We start from the raw sequence: 21874 nt of genomic DNA on the forward strand, positions 1-21874 counted from the left end.
GACATAAACTAACTAACGGTTAGTTTAGAACAATCAAATAGGAGAACCTCTAGGCTAATAGCAGGGCTGCATTTCATGGTAACAAAAGTACTGATATGAAAAAGTAATATGAGCGTTCTTTCCTCTATTATGTTAGCATGGAAAGAACACTTGTATTTAGCATCTGTTCAAAGCATTGTTCATAACAATCTGTTCATTTCTGCTTTGGAAAGTAACTCATCAATATACAACAGGCTACGTGGTTTCTGATTTTGAAGGATTTTTACTATTCACTTTGAATTCATCGGGCCCGGTGAAGAGGCTTGGTTAAGCAACAAATGGATGAAAGAAACCACGTGTGTGCCATTTCTGATATTGCAGGGTCTACATTTGAGAGGCATTTAAGAATGTGACATTTTTGCGAAAGTATGGTGTACAGACCTTTTCAGGCGCAAGGTGCTCAGAGTGTCTCAGTAATAGCAAGTGTGGGGAGATAATTGACTCCACTAAGGGCAGCTAAAAAGCACTCTGAGATGAGAGCTGTATTTAAGGAAAGTTTTATTATCTGCTTTAAAATGCCAAGTCATGCACTATTTTTGCCTGTGGGGGGAAAATGATTCTTAAATGCCAGCATTAAGTGCAGAATATTACCTGATCAGTGCAGTCGAGATTCAGCTAGATGAGCAAGATATAGGGGGTTAGGCAACCCCTCTGCTTGACAGTCTGGTACAAAAACCGGTGTAAAAAGTTATTCACCCACCCTCCATCCCGCTTTCAATATGAGCAGCAATTTGTGAGTGGATGGGAGAAGCAGCGTCTGTAAAAAAACAAAAAACAAACTAGGTACACCTTATGATGCAATAGTATGTGGAACCACCTTTACTAGCAATAAGTATTTTCTGTATGGCTTTATCAGCGTCTTACATTGTTGTAGAGAAATTTTGCTATACTGTTCTTTACAACATTGATGTTTGAGGGCATTCGCAGCTGTGATAATTTCCTTCCACAGCATTTTAATCAAGTTGAGGTCTAGACTTTGACTGGGCCATTGTTTACTGTCCTTGCCTCAGTGTTAAAAATATTAGAGTTTTCTTAGGGGGTTAATACAAACTATTAACAATTTGCAGATCTCCTTTGACTAGGCCACTCCAAAGTCTTTATTTTGTTTTTCTTAAGCCATTCAGAGGTGGACTTGCTGGTGTATTTTAGGTCATTTTCCTGCTGCAAAACCCAAGTGCACTTCAGCTTGAGGTCAGAAACAGATGGCCTATGTTCTCTTCAGGACATTTTGGGAGACGCCAGAATTTGTGGTTCCATTTACTACAGAAATTCTTTTAGGTCTTGGGCAGCAAAACAGCCCCACACCATCACACTACCGTCACCATATTTTACTGTTGGCATGATGTTCCTTTTCTGAAATGCTGTGTTACTTTAATGCCAAAAGTCTAACTTGTGCCTTGTCAGTCCACGTAGTATTTTCCCAGAAGTCTTGGGAATCATCAAGACCTTTATGTTGCTAAGCAAAAGCAACATACAGTGGGGCAAAAAAGTATTTAGTCAGCCACCGATTGTGCAAGTTCCCCCACCTAAAATGATGACAGAGGTCAGTAATTTGCACCAGAGGTACACTTCAACTGTGAGAGACAGAATGTGGAAAAAAAATCCATGAATCCACATGGTAGGATTTGTAAAGAATTTATTCGTAAATCAGGGTGGAAAATAAGTATTTGGTCAATAACAAAAATACAACTCAATACTTTGTAACATAACTTTTGTTGGCAATAACAGAGGTCAAACGTTTACTATAGGTCTTTACCAGGTTTGCACACACAGTAGCTGGTATTTTGGCCCATTCCTCCATGCAGATCTTCTCGAGAGCAGTGATGTTTTGGGGCTGTCGCCGAGCAACACGGACTTTCAACTCCCGCCACAGATTTTCTATGGGGTTGAGGTCTGGAGACTGGCTAGGCCACTCCAGGACTTTCAAATGCTTCTTACGGAGCCACTCCTTTGTTGCCCGGGCGGTGTGTTTTGGATCATTGTCATGTTGGAAGACCCAGCCTCGTTTCATCTTCAAAGTTCTCACTGATGGAAGGAGGTTTTGGCTCAAAATCTCACGATACATGGCCCCATTCATTCTGTCCTTAACACGGATCAGTCGTCCTGTCCCCTTGGCAGAAAAACAGCCCCATAGCATGATGTTTCCACCCCCATGCTTCACAGTAGGTATGGTGTTCTTGGGATGCAACTCAGTATTCTTCTTCCTCCAAACACGACGAGTTAAGTTTATACCAAAAAAGTTCTACTTTGGTTTCATCTGACCACATGACATTCTCCCAATCCTCTGCTGTATCATCCATGTGCTCTCTGGCAAACTTCAGACGGGCCTGGACATGCACTGGCTTCAGCAGCGGAACACGTCTGGCACTGCGGGATTTGATTCCCTGCCGTTGTAGTGTGTTACTGATGGTGACCTTTGTTACTTTGGTCCCAGCTCTCTGCAGGTCATTCACCAGGTCCCCCCGTGTGGTTCTGGGATCTTTGCTCACCGTTCTCATGATCATTTTGACCCCACGGGATGAGATCTTGCGTGGAGCCCCAGATCGTGGGAGATTATCAGTGGTCTTGTATGTCTTCCATTTTCTGATGATTGCTCCCACAGTTGATTTTTCACACCAAGCTGCTTGCCTATTGTAGATTCACTCTTCCCAGTCTGGTGCAGGTCTACAATACTTTTCCTGGTGTCCTTCGAAAGCTCTTTGGTCTTGGCCATGGCGGAGTTTGGAGTCTGACTGTTTGAGGCTGTGGACAGGTGTCTTTTATACAGATGATGAGTTCAAACAGGTGCCATTCATACAGGTAACGAGTGGGGGACAGAAAAGCTTCTTACAGAAGACGTTACAGGTCTGTGAGAGCCAGAGATTTTCCATGTTTGAGGTGACCAAATACTTATTTTCCACCCTGATTTACGAATAAATTCTTTACAAATCCTACCATGTGAATTCATGGATTTTTTTTTCCACATTCTGTCTCTCACAGTTGAAGTGTACCTCTGGTGCAAATTACTGACCTCTGTCATCATTTTAGGTGGGGGAACTTGCACAATCAGTGGCTGACTAAATACTTTTTTGCCCCACTGTAACAGTATGTCAAGTTCATGGAGGAGGTCATAAAAAAAGGGTGATGCAGAGGAAGTCCACGATGATGGGAAGGAGGGCGAAAAATGGTACATACCTCATCACGGTGTATTCCATGACAAGAACCCAGGCAAACTGTGTGTGGTGTTCGACTGCTCTGCCAAGTACCAGGGAACCAGTCTGGATGATCTTCTGCTCACTGATCCTGACCTGATGAACAATCTCAACGTCGTACTCTTTCGCTTCCGGTTGCACTCCACTGCATTGATGTGCAACATAGAGAAAATGTTTCACCAATTTCATGTGAGGAAGTCGGACCAGTATTACCTGCACTTCTTTGGTGGAAGAAAGGAGATCTCGGTGCACAGCCCCAAGATGAGTGTGCATATCTTTGGCGCAGCCTCATCGCTTGGTTGTGCGAACTACGGATTGAAGCATTTGGCAACAGAAAATAAAGACCGATACCCATTAAGCTCTCAGTTCATTCTGAGAAATTTCTATGTTGACGATGGAGTCATAAGTACAGACAGCTCAGAGAAGACTATTAAGTTGGCAGAAGAAGCCAGAAGACTTTGTGCCCTGGGTGGTTGAATCAGACTGCCTGAAGATCAGCACCAATCTTAAGGAACAGCCCGCAACGCGTCGAGGCATATTGTCCATTGTTGCATCCCTGTACGATCCCTTGGGTCTCGTAGCCCCCTTTTTGTTCATTGGAAAGGAAGTGCTGCAGCAGATGTGCTGTCATGGAACAGGTTGGGATGACCCTCTAACCAATGAACTTCGCCCATGGTGGGAGAAATGGAAAAATGACCTCAACAACTTGGAGAAATAAATATACCCCGAAGTTCCGCACCAGCACACTTCGAAAAGGTTATCAAACATGAGTTACATCACCGTCCAACCGGTTATGGACAGTGTTCATATCTGAGGCTTAGCAATGAAGAAGGAGACATTCTCTGTGCACTAGTCATGGCCAAATCTTGTGTGGCCCAACAAAGGTCACCACAATCCCAAGATAAGAGTTGAGGGCTGCAGTCATCTCTATGAAACCCAGCAATGTTTTGAAGGAAGAATTTGGATATGCGGACATTGAAGAGCATTTTTGGACTGATTCAAAGGTTGTACTAGGGCACATCAATAACGTGGCTCGACGTTTTCACACGTTTGTAGCCATCCGTATCCAGAAGATACATCTCTACACGCATCAAAGGCAATGGAGATGCGTCCCTACCGACCAGAATCCTGTGGATCGTGCTTCTAGAGGTTGTTTTGTCAATGAGCTAATATCATCGAACTGGTTTACCGGCCCTGCATTTCTATGGTAAAGGGGAATTGACCTCTCGGAAGAGGTGGCTCCGGGAACTGTCAGTCGGAGATCCAGAAGTTTAGGAAACACGGACTCTAAACACGGAAACCGTAGAACAAGATTTTCTTACCTATTGGCTGACAAAGTTCTCGTCCTGGACTTGTGCCGTTTGTGCAGTGGCTGGCATTCTTCAAAGGATCAACAAGGATAAGTCAAATGGTCTCTCTGCAGTGCAGGAAAGAGAAGAAGCAGAGTGCCTCATTATCAAAATCTGCAGAGACAAACATACTCGGAGAAAGTGCAGCTTTTGAAGAAAGGTTGTCAGCTGCCACCTCATAACAAGCTACATCACCTCAACCCCTTCTTGGACAGCGATGGTGTGATTAAGGTTGGAGGTAGACTCTGTGATTCAAGTCTTCCTCTCTCAGTCAAACACCCTACCATCATTCCAAAGAAACATCATGTTACAAGGATGATCATAGCATACTGTCATGAAGAAGTCAAGCATCAAGGCAAGGGGATGACTCTCAGTATGATCAGGACAAGGGGTTACTGGATATCAGGAATTGGTAGGACGGTTGCATCTTATCTTCGCCAATGTGTAGTTTGTCGAAAGCTTCAGAGACGGACAGAAGAACAGAAAATGGCCAATTTCCCTCCAGAGCGAGTAAATTCATCTCCACCCTTTACCTACTGTGGAATGGATTGCTTTGGACCCTTCTATAGCAAGCAAGGACATAGTGTGTGAAAACGATACAGTCTCCTTTTCACCTGCTTCTCCTATTATTGAAATGCTGGAGGACCTATCTACAGACACATTCATAATTGGACTGCGCTGCTTCATTGCTATAACTGGAGCCGTGCCCCAGATCAAATCTGACCAAGGCAGTAATTTCTTAGGAGCCAAGAATGAACTGCAGGAAGCCCTCATGGAACTAGATGGTGATAAACTGACTAACTTCCTTTCTAAGAAGCAGTGTGACTTCATCCTAAATGCTGCTGGTTCAAGTCATGTTGGTGGAGTGTGGGAGCGTCAAATTAGAACAGTCAGGAGTGTTCTCAACGCGACCCTTGCACTCTCACCTAAAAACCTACCTGATGCTTCCCTCCAAGCATTCTTCTATGAAGCAATGACCATAGTTAAGAGTCGTCCTCTCACTGTCGAAAACCTACACGATCCCAACAGTCGTGAGCCACTGACACCAAACCACTTACTTACCCTGAAGCCTACCATTGCCCTTCCTCCCCCCAGCAAGTTCATAAGGGAAGATATGTACGTGAGAAAGACATGGTGCCACTTACAATATTTGGCCGAGCAGTTCTGGAGCCGTTGGCAGAAAGAGTATTTGGCCAACATTGCCTTCAGACAATGCTGGCAAACCCCAAAGAGAAACCTACAGATCGGGGATATAGTCATAATGAAGGATGAAGACTTGCCCAGAAATGAATGGAGGTTGGGCAGAGTCGTAGAAACTACAATGGACAGAGATGGACTGGTTAGGAGAGTAAAGCTATGTCTAGGGGACAGGAAACCTGGCAAAATTGGTGAACGTCTCACCAAGCGGTCAGTGCTTGAACGGCCAGTTCAAAAACTAGTCTTATTGTTGGAAAATGACTAGTTCATTCCTTGCATACTAGGCTTCTGTTGGTTGGTCATTCTTTGTATTAGGAAATTATTTGTGTTCTCTCTTCCTATGTTTATGAAGTTATGATATTTGGAATACTAATGATTTGGTGGGAGTGTAAATGACCCAGATTACTTGTTCTATTTGATATTATTCCAATTATTCCTTTCTTATATCCCTGAACGAATTATACCTTATAATGTTCATTAGACTCTTATTTTGAAATTCGGAACGGGCAACATCTGGGAAGGAAGATCGAGCTGCTACTGTTTGCTCACAAGAAAAAGTTAATGAGAAAGTTATTGTTTTCCATCCATCTTTAAATTAGCATCTAGCTGGAAGGCGAACAGCTCTTACGATATGTCTGTGGTAACTTGTGAATAAATGGGTTGGAATACCCCACCATGGTCCATCCGTTATAGTCATTGAGTGCGTCGTCTGAATAAAGTCCGGCTGGAATGGTTTTCATCTTGAGACTCTGCTATGCAGGCCATTTTTGCCCAGTCTCTTTCTTATGGTGGAGTCATGAACACTGACTGAGGCGACAGAGGCCTGCAGTTCGTTGGATGGTGTTCTGAGGCCTTTTGTGAACTCTTGGATGAGTCGTCGCTGCGCTCTTGGGGTAATTTTGTTCAGCTGGCCACACCTGGGAAGGTTCACCATTGTTCTATGTTTTTGCGATTTGTGGATAATGGCTCTCACTGTGGTTCACTGGAGTCACACAGCTTTAGAAATGGCTTTATAACCTTTTCCATACTGTGAAATCTTATTTACTTTGTTTCTCATTTATTCCTGAATTTTCTTGGATTGTGACATGATGTCTGGCTTTTGAGAATCTTTTAGTCTACGCAACTTTGTCAGGCAGGTCCTATTTAAGTGATTTCTTGATTGAGAACAGGTGTGGCAGTAAGCAGGCTTGGGTGTGGCTAGAGGAACTGCACAGGGCCATGTAGTAGGGCTGGGCCATATTATGCCGTTCACGGTAATACCGGTATAATGTTAGGCAACGATAAGAAAATAAAATATCGTGCTAGAATATGGGTAAAATGCGCATGCGCAGTGCATTTGTTTTCATACGCACATGGCCAAAATAGCGGCAACGGAGAATGAGAAGGGGGAAAGCAGGTTGTTGAATGAAACGGATGAACCAGAATTGGTTTGTGAAAATAGTGCAACTTCAGTGGTGTGGCACTGGTTTGGTGTTTGTCCATCAGATACCCACTAAAGCACATTTTTTTGTAGAACATGCAAGCGGGCCGTCATTATTACTGGATTTCTCGGACTAAGGTGCTCGTAAATCTGGGAGTAATCTGGGTCCAAAACTCCATCTGCTTCAGATCCCAAAGTCCCAAAGTCAAACAAACACTGCGGCACACTGAGAGAGTTAAAAACTGTCTAAATTCTTTCATCTTTAATAAAAATGATCAGCATTGCAGCTTTACCAGGTGTAATAATTAAGTTTAACATCCAGGCATCCATGAAAACAGAATGTATCACATTTAACGGAGTTAGAAGTTAGCAGGAAGTTAGCGGAAGTTAACTCGCTAATTTCGCTAGTTACCTAAGCAGATATACCATGTTCTGACTGACAGATTTCTGAAAAAAATTCAAATGTACAGCTGTGCTGTCACTTCCAACTTAAATGAAGACAGGAAACTAAACAGCAGTGATGTTTTGTAGGGTTACTGAAGTTGGGTTAGCTGCTTTATAATGATGTGCTACATGATCGCTACCGACACAGCTATGTTAGCATAACATAAACATTGAAGCTGCAGGATAAACGCTAACACTTTTCCACTCAATAAAAGTTAACGTGAGGGCTCCCGATGGTTAGAGACAAATGCAATTGCAAGGCAGGATGCTGTAAACGAACCAACCTTCAGTCAGGAGAACAACTGAGATAATCCATCCACAATACGAAGTTAGTCATTAAAATACTGTGACAACATGGGGATAGATCAGCTGTGATAGAATACAGCATTAATGAATCAATGGTACAGAAGTGGAGGAAGCAAGAAGTATGAGTTGAATAAAGTTTGATCTATCTGACTGCTTTGTTTCGCTTAATGTGCCTTATAATACCGTGCACCTTATGGTCCGAAAAATACGTATTTGACTTTTTTATTTGGCACACGGCAGTTTAATGTTGCAACGCACCTCTTTTTAACTTTAGTGGATATTATACATGGTTATGCTCAGGATATGTCAGCACATTTCTACTGGAAATGCCCTTTGGTTAAACTGTCAGCAAGGAATTTGCATTTGCACTGTTAAATTTTTATATAGCTTTAATGCACATAAAAAAACAGCTGCTTGTTTAAGTGAAAATAAATGGATGGGTTTTTTGCGCTATTAAAGTTGTGGAGTTGCATTTTGTATTTTGTCTTGCATCAATTATATCGTCAGTTATATCGTTATCGCAATTTTCAAATATATATCGTGATAAATATTTTTGGCCATATCGCCCTGCTCTACCATGTAGGTTTGGATTTTTTTCCCCCCATAATAGATATCGATGATCTATCATGCATTTTCCATTGTTTCGGTTCCGGGTCGCTGCTCGTGCGCTCGACCGGCCAGTGCTACCTAGCCTGACCTGTCTCCGCAATATGATGTTTGTGTATTGTATGTACGGTTGGCAAGGTATCTATCTTAATTGCCCTTTGGGGATGAATAAAGTCTCTCTGACTCTGACTGAAATATTTATGTGTGACAAACCTATACAAAATAGGAAATCAGGAAAGAGGAAAAGTCTTTTTCATACTACTGTACATTGCTGGTAAAATAGTTTTATCATACAAAGAATTGTCTTTCTAACTTTCTTTCTAAAAATCTCAGTCTTGTATGTGTTTTTATTTGTTAGAAAGGACTTTGTCTACACTTGTACAACAAAGTTAATATTGGTGCTATCATTTCTTCCATAAACAAACTGCGAGATTAGTCTTTTTGTTACTGTAAGAGTTTTGCTTTGTTTCTTGCTCAAGGTCACAGAAAATAAGTTTCATTCTGATTTGTAACCAACATCTTTTTTGTTGATATGTCCCTTTGATTTGCTTGGTGTTGATGAATTATTTTAAAGTTATAGTAATTACAGCTCCTGGTTTAGAGTGTTACTGGAACACTGCTGGTGCCATTGCACACATGTTTCTGTTGTGCAACAGGGGGAAAAAAGGCTTTGTTGGATAGCCTTGAGGATATTATAGATGCTGTGTTTTTCTCAGCCTGCTTAGCTTAGATAAACCTCACTCTGACCAAGCCTACATCCGTCCTGCTAATGCCCCAGGCGCTCACAAAATTGATTTCAGTAATAAAGGGACAGTCTACTCATAATATACGGATGGTGTTCAATTCAACCCTGTTACCATGCCAAAGGGGCACTTGTTTAAGACTTTATTTACACCCTTGCAGCACTGCTTGGCATACTCCGTAATGTGGTGAATCAGACCATAAGATTTGGATAAAAGGTTTGAATTGCCAAAAGCTCTTAAAGTTCTTCAGACAGTGTTTAAAGTACTCAACTGTGAACTTGTGTGGGATGCACTCCTTTTGCTGCACTTAGTCTTGTTTTCATCAAAAGGATTGCAACTGCTGAAATTATAGCCTAAAAGTTTCATTTTCTTCACTTCCTCCACAGCCAATGGCCTCCTACTGCTTAGTAAATAATTTGTATTTGAAGTTCTGTTATGACCTCAAGAGTATCCAGCTCTTTATGGCAATATAGCAGTTAGGTATTTAATGCTAGTGTTTGCTGATTTGGACTACTGGCTGTTTATATGCTTAGTGTGCCTTAAGCGTTCAGAATTTTTTGATGCGTTTTTCTTACAGCTAATGAAATTTTTTTTCAATTCACAAGAAGATTACCTTTACAGGCTGTGCCATCAATCAGAAGCTTCATGGTTGACCCATGAAAGACTATAATTAAGTTACCCTAATTAACTTAATGAAGTGTTACACTCTGGTGATTTTACTATATAAAGTAAATTGAAAGAAAAATAGGCATCATTACTCATCAGCTGGTCTGGTATTTAGACAGAGGCTTTAGGAAGAGTTTTTTCGTCAGTTCTTCTTTCAGTGGGTGTCTTACTGGAAAAATCTAACAATTACCATGTTTTATTTTCTGAAAGAATTTTCAGGTGATCACTATCGTTGATGCATTTATGAAATGAAGATCAGTCTTTGAGTGTGATTTGAATTTGTGGCTCTCCATGTTTTCTTATCTGTATTCAAGCTTAATTCTAATGTTATTACAGAAGTGCACTTAATAACACTTGAGGCTTTTACTCAAGAATATTTTTTTAAGGTCTGATAACATCATCAGTAATTGTTGTGTCTTTGAAGCAGCTGAAGTTTAACCACAGTTTAATGTGATCTAAAAGCAAGAAATGACTGCTAAACTAGCCTGCTCAGAGTACAGACGAATGATCAAGGGTGGCCAGGCTTGATGCTGAAGACAAAGGAAAAAATCAATGGTTTGGGGTCACCTCAATCACTTTAACTAGGCGCTACAGATGCCCATGCCCCTCTCTGAGGCCAATTTGTGGAGTAAACAGAAGTGTGTAATTGTTGTCAAGTTCCCTGGTGGCCCAGGCAGTACAATTCTCTGGACCTTATTCTATTCTAATAACCTTCATGCTAGAAAGCATACATGAGGCCACTTTTTAGAGCCCTTAGTATTGTATGTCTGTAAACAATATAGCAGACACTGAGAAACAGCACAGAGTCTTCATTAAGGTAGCATTCCCTCATGTCCCTGATGGCTCAAAAGAAATGATGCTATATTCTAATGGCACTGTGGACTCAGAAACAATATGTTCTTTCCATAAATATGCACAATGAACTTCAGAGTTTTAAATTTCCACTTATCAAACCAATCATATATTAGGTATATTTTTGTCTTAAATTTGACTTTGACTTAAGCCAAAGACTGTTATGATTCCTCAGTGGTTTCAAAATCATTCAGTTGTCTATCTTGGGAGGAAAGTGTTGGAGGAATTCAGTCAGTAAAAGTCACTCATGGTGTTGTCCTGAGGAATTCACCAAACAAAGGATCCAGGCCTTGCTTATATAGGCACCCCTTTATTACCCCGTTGCTGGGTAGCAAACCTACCCAGGTCAAACACAGCTCAACAGGATATATGCAGTAGGTTAAAGTAGGTTAAATAAAAACTTAACTGCCCAGAGGCAGGAAACTGGTCACTGCCTCAATTAAGGGGATCCCGCATACCTGCACTTCTACAACCTGCAGGGATCAAGCATTATATAGGCACAGAAGAAAGAAAGCTAATTCTCTACAAAAGTCAAATGAGTTTACTTATATGGCACATTTAAACAAAGTAAGTGTTTATTATGTTGATGTCTCAATGCATGCTCAATCATCCAGGTCAGGAAATCCCAGAAAGTTGATTCCATTCATCTGGACGTTCTGTTTTCATTGGGAGAAATGTTTCATCACTCATCCAAGTGGCTTCTTCAGTCTCCGCTGCTGCAGGTTTCCCCAACCTTACAAACAGTATATTTGCAAAGAACGAAAGTAGCACCACTAACTAACAAGGTCAGTTTCATGTTCATTAATATGCAACTTGTTATGACCACTGATCAATGGCCATGATTACTGTGACGTTGGACCTGGTACACATAGACAGGACACGGATGTAATGACAGCACTACTTTATTTCCGAATGTGATTTCACTGTGGTTTTTGTTTTCACTGGGACACAGATACTCCCCCTCTGCTGTCACGTCCGCTCTCTCCCTCTCCGACTGTCACTGTGAACATATAAAGAGACATAATCACACTCACATCCCAGCACATCTGTTCACCCCCCCACTGCGCTGCCCCGGGAGCTTACTGCGTCACCCCTCCTCTGCAGCTGGCCAGAGACCACACCCACGCCACACATGCGGCCTACGGATCACCTTGAACTTAAAGGGCTGCAGAGCCAGATACCACCGAGTGATCTGGGCGTTGGCATCCTTCATGCGGTGGAGCCACTGCAGCGGGGCATGGTCTGAGGAAACGGTGAATGGGCGTCCCAGGAGGTAGTAGCGAAGGGAGTCGACCGGATCGCCAGGCACTCCTTCTTCAAGGTACTGTACCGTGACTTGCGATCCGTTAGCTTCCGGCTGGTCAACTCCCCCTACCTGTTGGGACAAAACGGCCCCCAGCCCCCTGTTCGAGGGGTCAGTCTGCATACAAAAAGGGAGGGAGAAGTTAGGCGTGAACAGCAGCGGCTCTCCACAGAGAGCCCATTTCACCTGCACAAACGCCGCCTGGCACCTCTTTGTCCACTGGACCAGATTCAGGCACCCTTGCGAGTGAGATCAGTTAAAGGGCTGGTCAGGTCCGCGAACCCTGGTACGAACTGCCGGTAGTAGCCGTCCAGCCCCAGAAATTGTCTACTCTACTTTTTCGTCTTGGGGCGGATGCAATCGCCCCGGTCTTCTCCACTTGAGGCCACACTTGCCCGCCCCCCAAGTAGTACCCCAAATACTGTACCTCCCTCCGTCCAACCGTACACTTCTTCGGGTTGGCCGTGAGCCCCACCTGCCTCAGAGACTCCAGCACCGCAGCCACACGCCGCACATGCTCCGCCCACGTGTCACTGCAGATTATGACATCATCCAGATAGGCGGCAGCATAGGCAGTGGGGGGCCGCAGCACCCGGTCCATGAGGCGCTGAAAGGTGGCAGGAGCCCCGAACAAGCCAAACGGAAGCGTAACGTACGAAGTGGAGAAGGCCGTCTTTTCCTTGGACTCTGCAGACAAGGGAATCTGCCAGTAGACCTTGGTTAAATCCAGCGAGCGGTGCCCAACCAGGCAACCAGGAGCTCGTCGACCCAGGGCATGGGATAAGCATCAAAATGTGACATCTCATTCACTCTGCGATAATCGACACAGAACCGTATAGACTCATCCTTCTTCACCACAAGAACAATGGGGCTACACCAAGCACTGTGTGACTCTTCTATTACGCCCAACCTCAGCATTTCCTCCAATTCCCGGAGAACAGTTTGTCTTTTATGTTCCAGCAGCCTGTAGGGTCGTGAACTCTCCATCACACCAGGCTACGTTTCAAAATGGTGCTCTATGAGGCCAGGTAGGGGGGGAGAACATTTCGGCAAAAAGCTGTTGCAATGCAGCAATATCTGCCCTCTGGGCCTGTGTGAGATGGTCACTACAATGGAGGGAGTCAGGGTTGTTAGATTTCGGCACCTCCGGCCCCAACTCGTCTCTCTCCCTTACCAGGCTCACCAGAGAAGTGGTCTCCGCCTCCCTCCAGGCTTTGAGGAGGTTGAGGTGGTAAATCTGCATGGCTCCGCCCCTGTCCGACTATACTACTTCATAATCAATGTCCCCCACTTGCCGTGTGACCACAAAGGTCCAAGGACCACGAGTAATTTAGAGCTGGAAGAAGGAAATAACACAAGCACTTCATCTCGCGGTGAAAATTGCCCGAGTTGTCACCCCTCTGTTGTACAGGCGTTGCTGTCGCTGCTGGGCCTGGAGCAAATTCTCCCGTGAGAGTCTCCCCAGTGTGTGCAGCTTTGCTCTCAGGTCTAGCACGTACTGAACTTCACTTTTCGCAGGGCTCGGACCCTCCTCCCAGTTTTCCTTAATCAGGTTGAGCACCCCCCACAGCTTTCTGCTGTACAACAGTTCAAAGGGAGAAAATCCCGTGGAGGCCTGGGGCACCTCCCACACTGCGAACAACAGAGGGTCTAACCAGCGATCCCATTTGCGTTCATCCTCGTGAATGAACTTACGGATCATGGACTTTAGAGTTTTATTCAGCCACTCCACCAACCCGTCGGTTTGAGGGTGGTAGACGCTGGTCCGAACAGCCTTAATGCCCAATAACCCGTACAGTTCCCTCAGTGTGCAAGACATGAATGAACGATGTGCCCTGGTCGGTCAGTATGTCTTTCGGAATACCAACCCGGGAGACAACCTGAAACAGTGCCTGACTTCTCGCGGAAATGGTGCGCAGTGGCACTGCTTGCGGGTATCCTGTCGCATAATCCACCAGGACTAATACGAAGCGATAGCTGCGTGCACTCCGGTGAAATGGCCCGATGAGGTCCATACCGATGCGGTGAAACAGGACCTCCATGAGGGCTAACTAGCTGACACTCCGGACATGACGAGCACCGGCGGCGCATGCAGCCCAGATGCCAATAGAATCGGGCCATTATCTGCTCCAGAGTTTTTTCGCATCCCATGTGTCCAGCCGTGGACAATCATTTCCCGGCGGCTTTGCGGTACCAGCAACTCGGTACGAATTTTGTTAGTGCGAGTGTAGCGGCTCACTCGCTACAGCCTATTGTTTTTCAATTGGAAGTGCGGTTAAGTCCGCGTGGCCACAGGGTGCACCCATTGACCATCAATTTCCATCACTTGGTCATAGGCTTAGCGTAGGGTGTCAGTCCGAGACTGCTCGAGTGGGAAATCTCCCGTGGGGCACATTACCGGAGGCCCCCCCCCCCGAGTCAGTGTCGGGCGACCCCGCATTACCACTGAACGCCGCACAGACATTACACGTGTCTACCAGCCGCAATCGCATTCCTGCATACTGCCCCAATAAAGTATGGAACCCCGGCCAATCTGTGCAGAAAATCAGGGGATGTGACAGGCGCGGACTAACCACTGCCTTCACTCTATGTTTTTTGCCCTTAAATTTCAACACCAGCGACACCACAGGATATCGGTGAATGTCCCCGTGCACACATTTAACCTCCACCCAGTCAGCCTCCAACAACGCCCCGGGGCGAACCAAACTTTGGTGGACCAGGGTCTGCGTGCATCCCGTGTCCATCAAAGCATGGCGAATGCCCCCTTGACACCTTACCAGCACGCGGTACATCCCTCCTGGACCGGGGAGGGCACTGGAGCACCGGCAACACGGAACACCTACCTCACCTCTATGAGCGGACACTCCCGGCGCAGGTGCCCCAGCCGACCACACTTCCAGCATTCCGGCCCCGGCGTCTTTGCGGCTCCCCGTGGCTCCGGCTGGAAGCAGCGGCCGGAACAGGTTCCTGGGGCTCCACCCCGCTGCCTGCTCCGTTCCAACAGGGCCGCCGTCCCTCCTTTGTGTCACCGCCACCGGCAGCCTAGGCAGCAGAACACGGTCGCTTCGCTGCGGCTCCTCTCGGCTGGGTCCCGGGTTGGCCGCAAGATGGTCCTCTGCCAGCGTAACCACCGCCGTCAGATCTGCCGGGCGGTGGCAGCGGACCCAATGAGCCCCCCACGAATTGCTCGAGGACGACCAGATTGAGCAGCCGAGCCTCCCCAGCCTGATCGCAGCCACCTCGCTGCCGCGTCCTCCAGCTGCCGAGCCCCTCCCATCATTCTGCTGGCTCTGAATTGACAGCGATAATCCTCCGGGGAGACACCCAAACGGTCCAGTACCGCCTGGCATACATCCTCAAACACCCCCCGCGATCTGGGGGGCAAGCTCAGCACCGCCGTCTGAGCCTTGCCCGACAGAAGCGGCAGCAGCTGGGTGGCCCATTCCTCCTCCGGCCAGCGACAGGCCAACGCCGTGGCCTGGAAAGCCTCAGTAAACACCAGCAGGTCCTCCCCTTCCCTCATCCGGTGCAATGTCACTGACAGCAGGGGGGGGGGGGGCGCCGGCGCGGCTGCATTCCCCAGCAGCTGCTCCAGAGCCGCGGTCTGCTGCTCAAATTGCTGGCGAAGCAACGCCAACTGCTGGTCCTGTGTCGCAGCCTGTCGAGCCGCCATTGCCACCATGTCCATCATCTTTTGGCCCGCGATCTGCAGCAGTTGGGCGGGCGGCTGGGCAGGCGGCTGAGCCGCCGGGGGAGCAGGTGGAGCGGACTGGGGATCGGACATCGCGCCAGGGTTTCGACACCAGTGTGACGTTGGACTCGGTACACATAGACAGGACACGGACGTAATGACAGCACTACTTTATTTCCGAATGTGATTTCACTGTGGTTTTTGTTTTCACTCGGACAAAGACACTCCCGCTCCGCTGTCACACCCACGCCCATGCCACAATTACCTTTCACAGAATGGCTACAATCACAGCATTCAGTTTTATTTATTTATTTAACAGTCTTTAAGTTACAAGATAATGACCCCACAATAATACAAAGATAACTCCAGCAATCAAACTACCCCTCCAAGAGCATGCACTTGGCGACAGTGGGAAGGAAAAATAGCTTTTAACAGGAACAAACCTGCAGCAGAACCATCTTCAAAGTTAGTCATCTGCTGCGACTGGTTGAAGGTGAAGAGAGGAAGACAGGATGAAAGACACATTATAGAAGAGAGCCAGAGATTATAAGAGCTACTGACTAAATGCAGAGTGGTGTATAGTGAGTGCATCATGGGAAGTCCTCAGCAGCCTAAGCCTAATGCAGTGCAACAGTGGGAGGAATCAGGGTCACATGATTCAGCCCTAACCTTATGCATCATCAAAAAGGAAAGTGTTAGACTTAATCTTACAGGTAGAGAGGGTGGCTGTGTGTCAAATATAATTCAGTTCCAAGCGAATGAACAGTGTGCACTCATCAGCAGGGACATTCTATCTCATGCACGGAGGCAGATATATTATCCTCACCCATGCTGGTTGGCTCTCTGGACTTGTGCATGAAAGTTGTCAAAATATTTTTTATCAAAACACTTGAGCAATGGCCACAGAGTCTCACAAACACATTTTCAACAGGTTTTACTTGCAGTAAGGAGACGTACAGAGTCCACACCAGTGTACAACGCAGTGGACAAAGTACGACTAAAGCATACAGTGTCTTGCCCTCATTTATAATGTGATTGCACAGAGTTTTACAAGTACTTAAATGTGCTGAACTTTCCACTGCCCATGCATATATGCTGAGAACCAGTGTTCTTATCTTTATAACCTCGACCCCAACTGTCCTGTCTTCAGTTTGTTTGTTTCTCAACGTTTTGTCCTGTTTCACAAGTCCCCTTGCAGGTACACCTTAATTAACTGCTCTCATGCAGACATAAGTTGAGCAATGGTTTAACAAAATTTCCCATCAAAAGGTGTAATTTGAATACTGCAGTCCTGCCTCAGAAGGTTATTGCCATCATTTAGAGTGCAAGAGCTGTGTCCGCATGTTTTAGAAGAGTGGTATTTTGAAAAACATCCTTTTTAAGTGCTTTGCAGTTGAGGTGCTGTGTTTTCTAAGTTTGACAACCCTACATTATAGGATCTGTTGGTCGCTTTAGACATCCTCTCCCACCACCCCTTGATCCTGGAGTTAAAGTTTCTCCTACTTGAAACCACTCTACTGTTGGCTCTAACCCCTGTCAAGCAAGTTAGTGAGTTACATACTTTATCCATTCACCCCATCTTGTTTGCAGTTGACCTCTGGACTCACTAAAGTGTATTTGAGGACATATCTCTGGCCTAAAGCTGTAAGAGCTCTCTGGCCTCGGTGGGACTCTGAGCTCTTTCTACTATGGGTATGGCCACGTCATGGATTTTGTTCAGAGGTGTGTCAGTACAGCAGCAAGTTGGGCTATGCGTTTTATAGGCTGGATGTTCCACAGTCATCCCTGGCTCAGGCAGTGCTTGAATTTAGTGTCTCAGGTCAACCTGAGACAGTAGATATTAGATGCATTGATGCATGCTCAATCATCCATGCAAGGAAATCCTCTTGTTACTGACCAATGGTCATTAATCATTGGTTGTTGCTCTTGGAACCGTGTCTTCATTCCACTTATTTTGTATACAAGGGTCAGTAGTACATGCAGAACTGGTGTGCCATGGGTTCCCCAGTTTCATCCACTGTTTCCCACTCGTACATAGAAGAAGTGGAAAAGTTGGCTTTGTTATCCAACTCTACATCACCAAGTCATTGGTTCAGGTATGTGGATGACACCTGGATAAAAATCAAATCTCAGGATGTACCACAATTCACTGACCACATTAACTCGGTGAACCAACACATAGGATACACCAGGGAGCATTTAAACTTGACAGGCTAGTCTTCTTAGACTGTGACATTTCCATCAGTCCACAGTAAACCAACACATTTGGATCAGTATCTAAGGTTTGATTCTTGTAATGGAGACCAGGGGTTCCATTACCTGGTTGGTATTGTTAATAATAAATTGTTGGATTGGGAATTTAAAATAGGGTAATAAAGAAAACACATTAGTTCTTATGGAGTCTTTTATTAGGTTATTTGACATACGTTTAAATTGACAGCTTGTAACAGAAAAGAGACAGTGGGACTGGCCATCCTGCCTGTGTCGGAGAAGAGCCAAAGTTAGAGCTGCTTGCAGTTAATCATTTATCAATAACCTAAACATATGTGAAATGAGAACTTGTAAAGGTACTCACCTGTCCTGGTTGCTTCTTGCAGGATGTGGAGCAAAAGAGTGAAAGCGGCTCAATCACCTGTTTAAGAGCTCTTGGAGCAGACCAGTGTGCCGGGTTAGGGAGTATGTTTAAAGAGGGTTTTAATTTAGATAGAAATGAGTGAAGCTTATGTTATTGGTTTGTTTATAGTATATGTTGGAAATATGTATATGTTTGTGATGTGCTTTAATGTTATTGTATGTTTGTTTGTGTGGAGGGTTATGTTTCATGTTGATTAGTTAACCCCCATACTTGGGCTATTCCGGATGCTCACCTGAAAAGGTAGAGTATAAAAGGAAGCCATTTTGTTTAGTTGTGGTTAGTGTTTGTGCTGTTATCATGCTCCGTCTTTAATAAAGTGCCAATCCATGGATGTCTTTTACTCCAGTCTCGCGTCATATTATTGCACAGAACCTATGACCGCCAGCCAAAACTGACAGTTCTCATCATCCACTGGAGCACAAACTGGGTGTCATCAGCATACTACAACACAGACCGAACACAATCTCCACAGACACAGCGGCCAGGAAAGCAGAAGAACATCATATTAAGAATGCCCTGAGTAAATGTGGTTATCCCAGCTGAACATTTGTCAAAGCTGGGAAGGCACCAGTGATCCAGAAGAGAAGAAGGACAGCATCTGCTCTACAAACAGTTCTCCCTCTGAAATTGCTACGTCCAAATGAACAGAATCAACTTTTTGCGATTAGCACAGGAAAAAAAAGTGCTTAGAATGAGTATGGAGGAGCTGGCTGACCATGTTAGTATGAGGGGCTGGACCCCTAACCATGGCTCAACAGGTGTGTCACAGACAGATGTGGTGAGATTGGAGCTTCTATATTTGGTCGTGTCAAGTAGATTCCCATAGTGAAACACCCCAGTCTTATTAAAGAACTAGGGATTATGTTATCTAACCAAAAATTATATTGCAGGAAGCAGCTATCAGAAAATATATGCTAAGACCGGCTGTTATGTTTAAACAATGCACAGTTCATAGTAGGAGGCCCAAAGTTTGCCAAGAAAATCAGGATCTTTGACCCTGTTGTCCAAATGACAGAAACTGAGACTCATCTGACCAGGCACTATTTTTCCAATTCTCTGTTGGCAAATGTTGGACGGTCTGTTCAAATTTTTGCTTTCAATCTCATGTTCTTAGCTAACAAGAGTGTCACCTGATGTGGTGTTCTGCTGCTGTAGCCCATCTGGTTCACGATTTGATGTGTTGTGTGTTCACAATTGCACTTTTGCATACCTTAGTTGTAATGAGTGATTATTCTTTATGAGCTCAAAAGCAGCAGCACGGTGGCACAGTGGTTAGCACTGTTGCCGCAAGAAGGTCCTGAGTTCAATTCCACCATCAGGCCGGGGTCTTTCTGTGTGGAGTTTGCATGTTCTCCCCGTGTTTGCGTGGGTTCTCTCCGGGTACTCCGGCTTCCTCCCACCGTCCAAAGACATGCAGCTTGTGGGGATAGGTTAATTGGATAATCCAAATTGTCACTAGGTGTGAATGTGCGAATGAATGTGAATGGTTGTCTGTCCCTGCGTGTTGGCCCTGCGACAGACTGGCGACCTGTCCAGGGTGTACCCCGCCTCTCGCCCTATGACAGCTGGGATAGGCTCCAGCGCCCCCCGCGACCCTGAAAAGGACAAGCGGAAGCGAATGGATGGATGGATGGATGGATGGATGGGAGCTCAAAGTAGTGTGGCTATTCTTCTTAGACTTATGGCATCAATGAGACATTTTTGCCCAAAGACCTGCTGTTCATTGGATATTTTCTTTGTTTTTAGACCATTCTCTGTAAACCCTAGAAATGGTTGTGTGGAAAAATCCAAGTACACCAGCAACTTATGACATACTGGGTCCATTTGAAGCAGAGTTTGTTCAATTTTTGTCGTTGAAGCCGCAAAGACATAATAAGCAGTCTCCCTGTATATTGATTCCTCTAATTTGATTATCCTGTTTTATGTACTGGCTAAGAGGTTCAACAAACTGAGCAAATAAGATCGGTAACAGGGGGGCAGACCTGTCGGCATAATCTTTCAAGAGTAAATGGTTCCGATAGACTGCCATTTATTTTCATTTTGGCTGTTGGTTTATTGCAGATTGATTGAATTGCCTTAATGACTATTTGATGAAATCTAAACTTTAAAACTTTATAGAGAAATGACAATCTTACAGAGTCAAATACTTTTTCTGCATCTAAACCTATCAGCATTGCCTCAATATTATTCTTTTTATATGATGTATGACGTGGAGAGTCCTTCTAATTCTGTCTTGGGTCTGGCTCTGATGGATAAACCCAGCTTAGTCAAGATTAATAAATTAATGGATTATTAACATTAATCCAGGTTTAATACTGATCTTGGTTGATAGTGTCTATAATTCAATTTATCTTTTTCCTCCTTTGGAACAACAGATATGGCCGCTTCTTTCCATGAGCAGGTAACCTCCCCTCATTTAAGGACCCAGTTACACGCTGCCTTTAGTCTAGAAGTTAATTCCTCCCTGTAGGCCTTATACCATTCACCAGTGAAACCATCCATGCCAGGGCTTCTATGTGCTTTTAGTCTTCCAATTGTGGCATTCATTTCTTTATAACAATAATTTTGCCCTGTATAACCGCTTGAGGATGCTGAGGACCCTTCTCTTTCTTACCTTCCACTCCGAGTCAGTTAGCCTCAGTTTTCTTATTTTCAGGACAATCCTTAACCCAATTATTCATGTGTCACCACACTAAAAAGAGCCTCATGTTCTCTTCTCCCTCCACTTCTCTGCTGCTCCCTGCCCTGCAGTATTTTATGGTTGTGACATGTACATTGTCAGCGGTGTGGTTAGGTTTGTTTCAGCTATCTGGAGTCCCTCTGTTCAAGCAACTTAAAGAAGTCCAGACGATTTTCTTTGCAAGCTCCTTTGACTCTTGATGTCACTGCCGTTGCTCTAGTATTGTGTCTTAAGGGAGAGGGTTTTTTTGTCGTTGAAACATGTTTTTCACAGTTCAAGATGGCTGGCGGTAAAGCTGTGGAATATTTAGCCAAACCTGGCCCTTGATGTAGGTCTGATGATGTTGGTCGAGGTTGATCCAGGTCTTGGTTTGCCTGCTACTGACACACTGAGGCATTTAATTAATATAATTTTTCATCCCTGCCTGTTAACATGTTCCCTCTCTGATTCTTGCAGTCCTGCCACAAGATAATAATCATTTCAATCTGTATTAAATGACACATACTATTTCTCTTTTAATTAATGTCTCCTCATCTTCCTTTTCCCCTTTTTGCATTATTTAATCTTATACTGAAATACCCATTTTTTAGAAATTAAAGTTAATTTATCCGCACATTTTATTGCTACAATATTTCACCATGTTTGTTTTTCATAAATTGGACATTTGGACTATTTTATGGTATACCTCTTGAGTCGGCTTTCTGTTTTGGACTTTGAGCTCCCCATATTTGTTCCTGGTGGTACTCAAGTTC

The 21874-nt window shown here is 44.7% G+C and overlaps 3 protein-coding genes across 4 annotated transcripts in view; 2 read left to right on the forward strand and 1 right to left on the reverse strand.

Moving 5' to 3' along the window:
* phf14 (PHD finger protein 14) overlaps positions 1–21874 on the forward strand; it is a 141065-nt gene that overhangs the window by 101184 nt on the left and 18007 nt on the right. Inside the window, exon 18 of one of the 2 annotated variants that reach the window (XM_082521162.1) lies at positions 11428–11671. The exons of the other annotated variant lie outside the window; for it this stretch is intronic. Coding sequence (XP_082377288.1) covers positions 11428–11655 — 228 coding nt within the window. The 3' untranslated portion in view covers positions 11656–11671. Of the gene's footprint in view, positions 1–11427; positions 11672–21874 lie in introns of those variants that run through there. 2 annotated transcript variants of the gene reach the window in all.
* The window catches only part of LOC309698606 (uncharacterized protein), a 379790-nt gene that overhangs the window by 62483 nt on the left and 295433 nt on the right, over positions 1–21874 (forward strand). The gene's annotated exons all lie outside the window — the stretch shown is intronic.
* Positions 15213–18743, reverse strand: LOC309698620 (uncharacterized protein). The gene is made up of 2 exons (XM_082521189.1): positions 17444–18743; positions 15213–17413 (listed from the first exon to the last, which is right to left on the reverse strand). The coding sequence occupies exon 2, from the start codon at positions 15898–15900 to the stop codon at positions 15253–15255; it is 648 nt and encodes a 215-aa protein (XP_082377315.1). The 5' UTR covers positions 15901–17413; positions 17444–18743; the 3' UTR covers positions 15213–15252.

Source organism: Aulonocara stuartgranti (assembly GCF_965226115.1).
Source record: "Aulonocara stuartgranti genome assembly, chromosome: 22".
NCBI lineage: Eukaryota > Metazoa > Chordata > Actinopteri > Cichliformes > Cichlidae > Aulonocara > Aulonocara stuartgranti.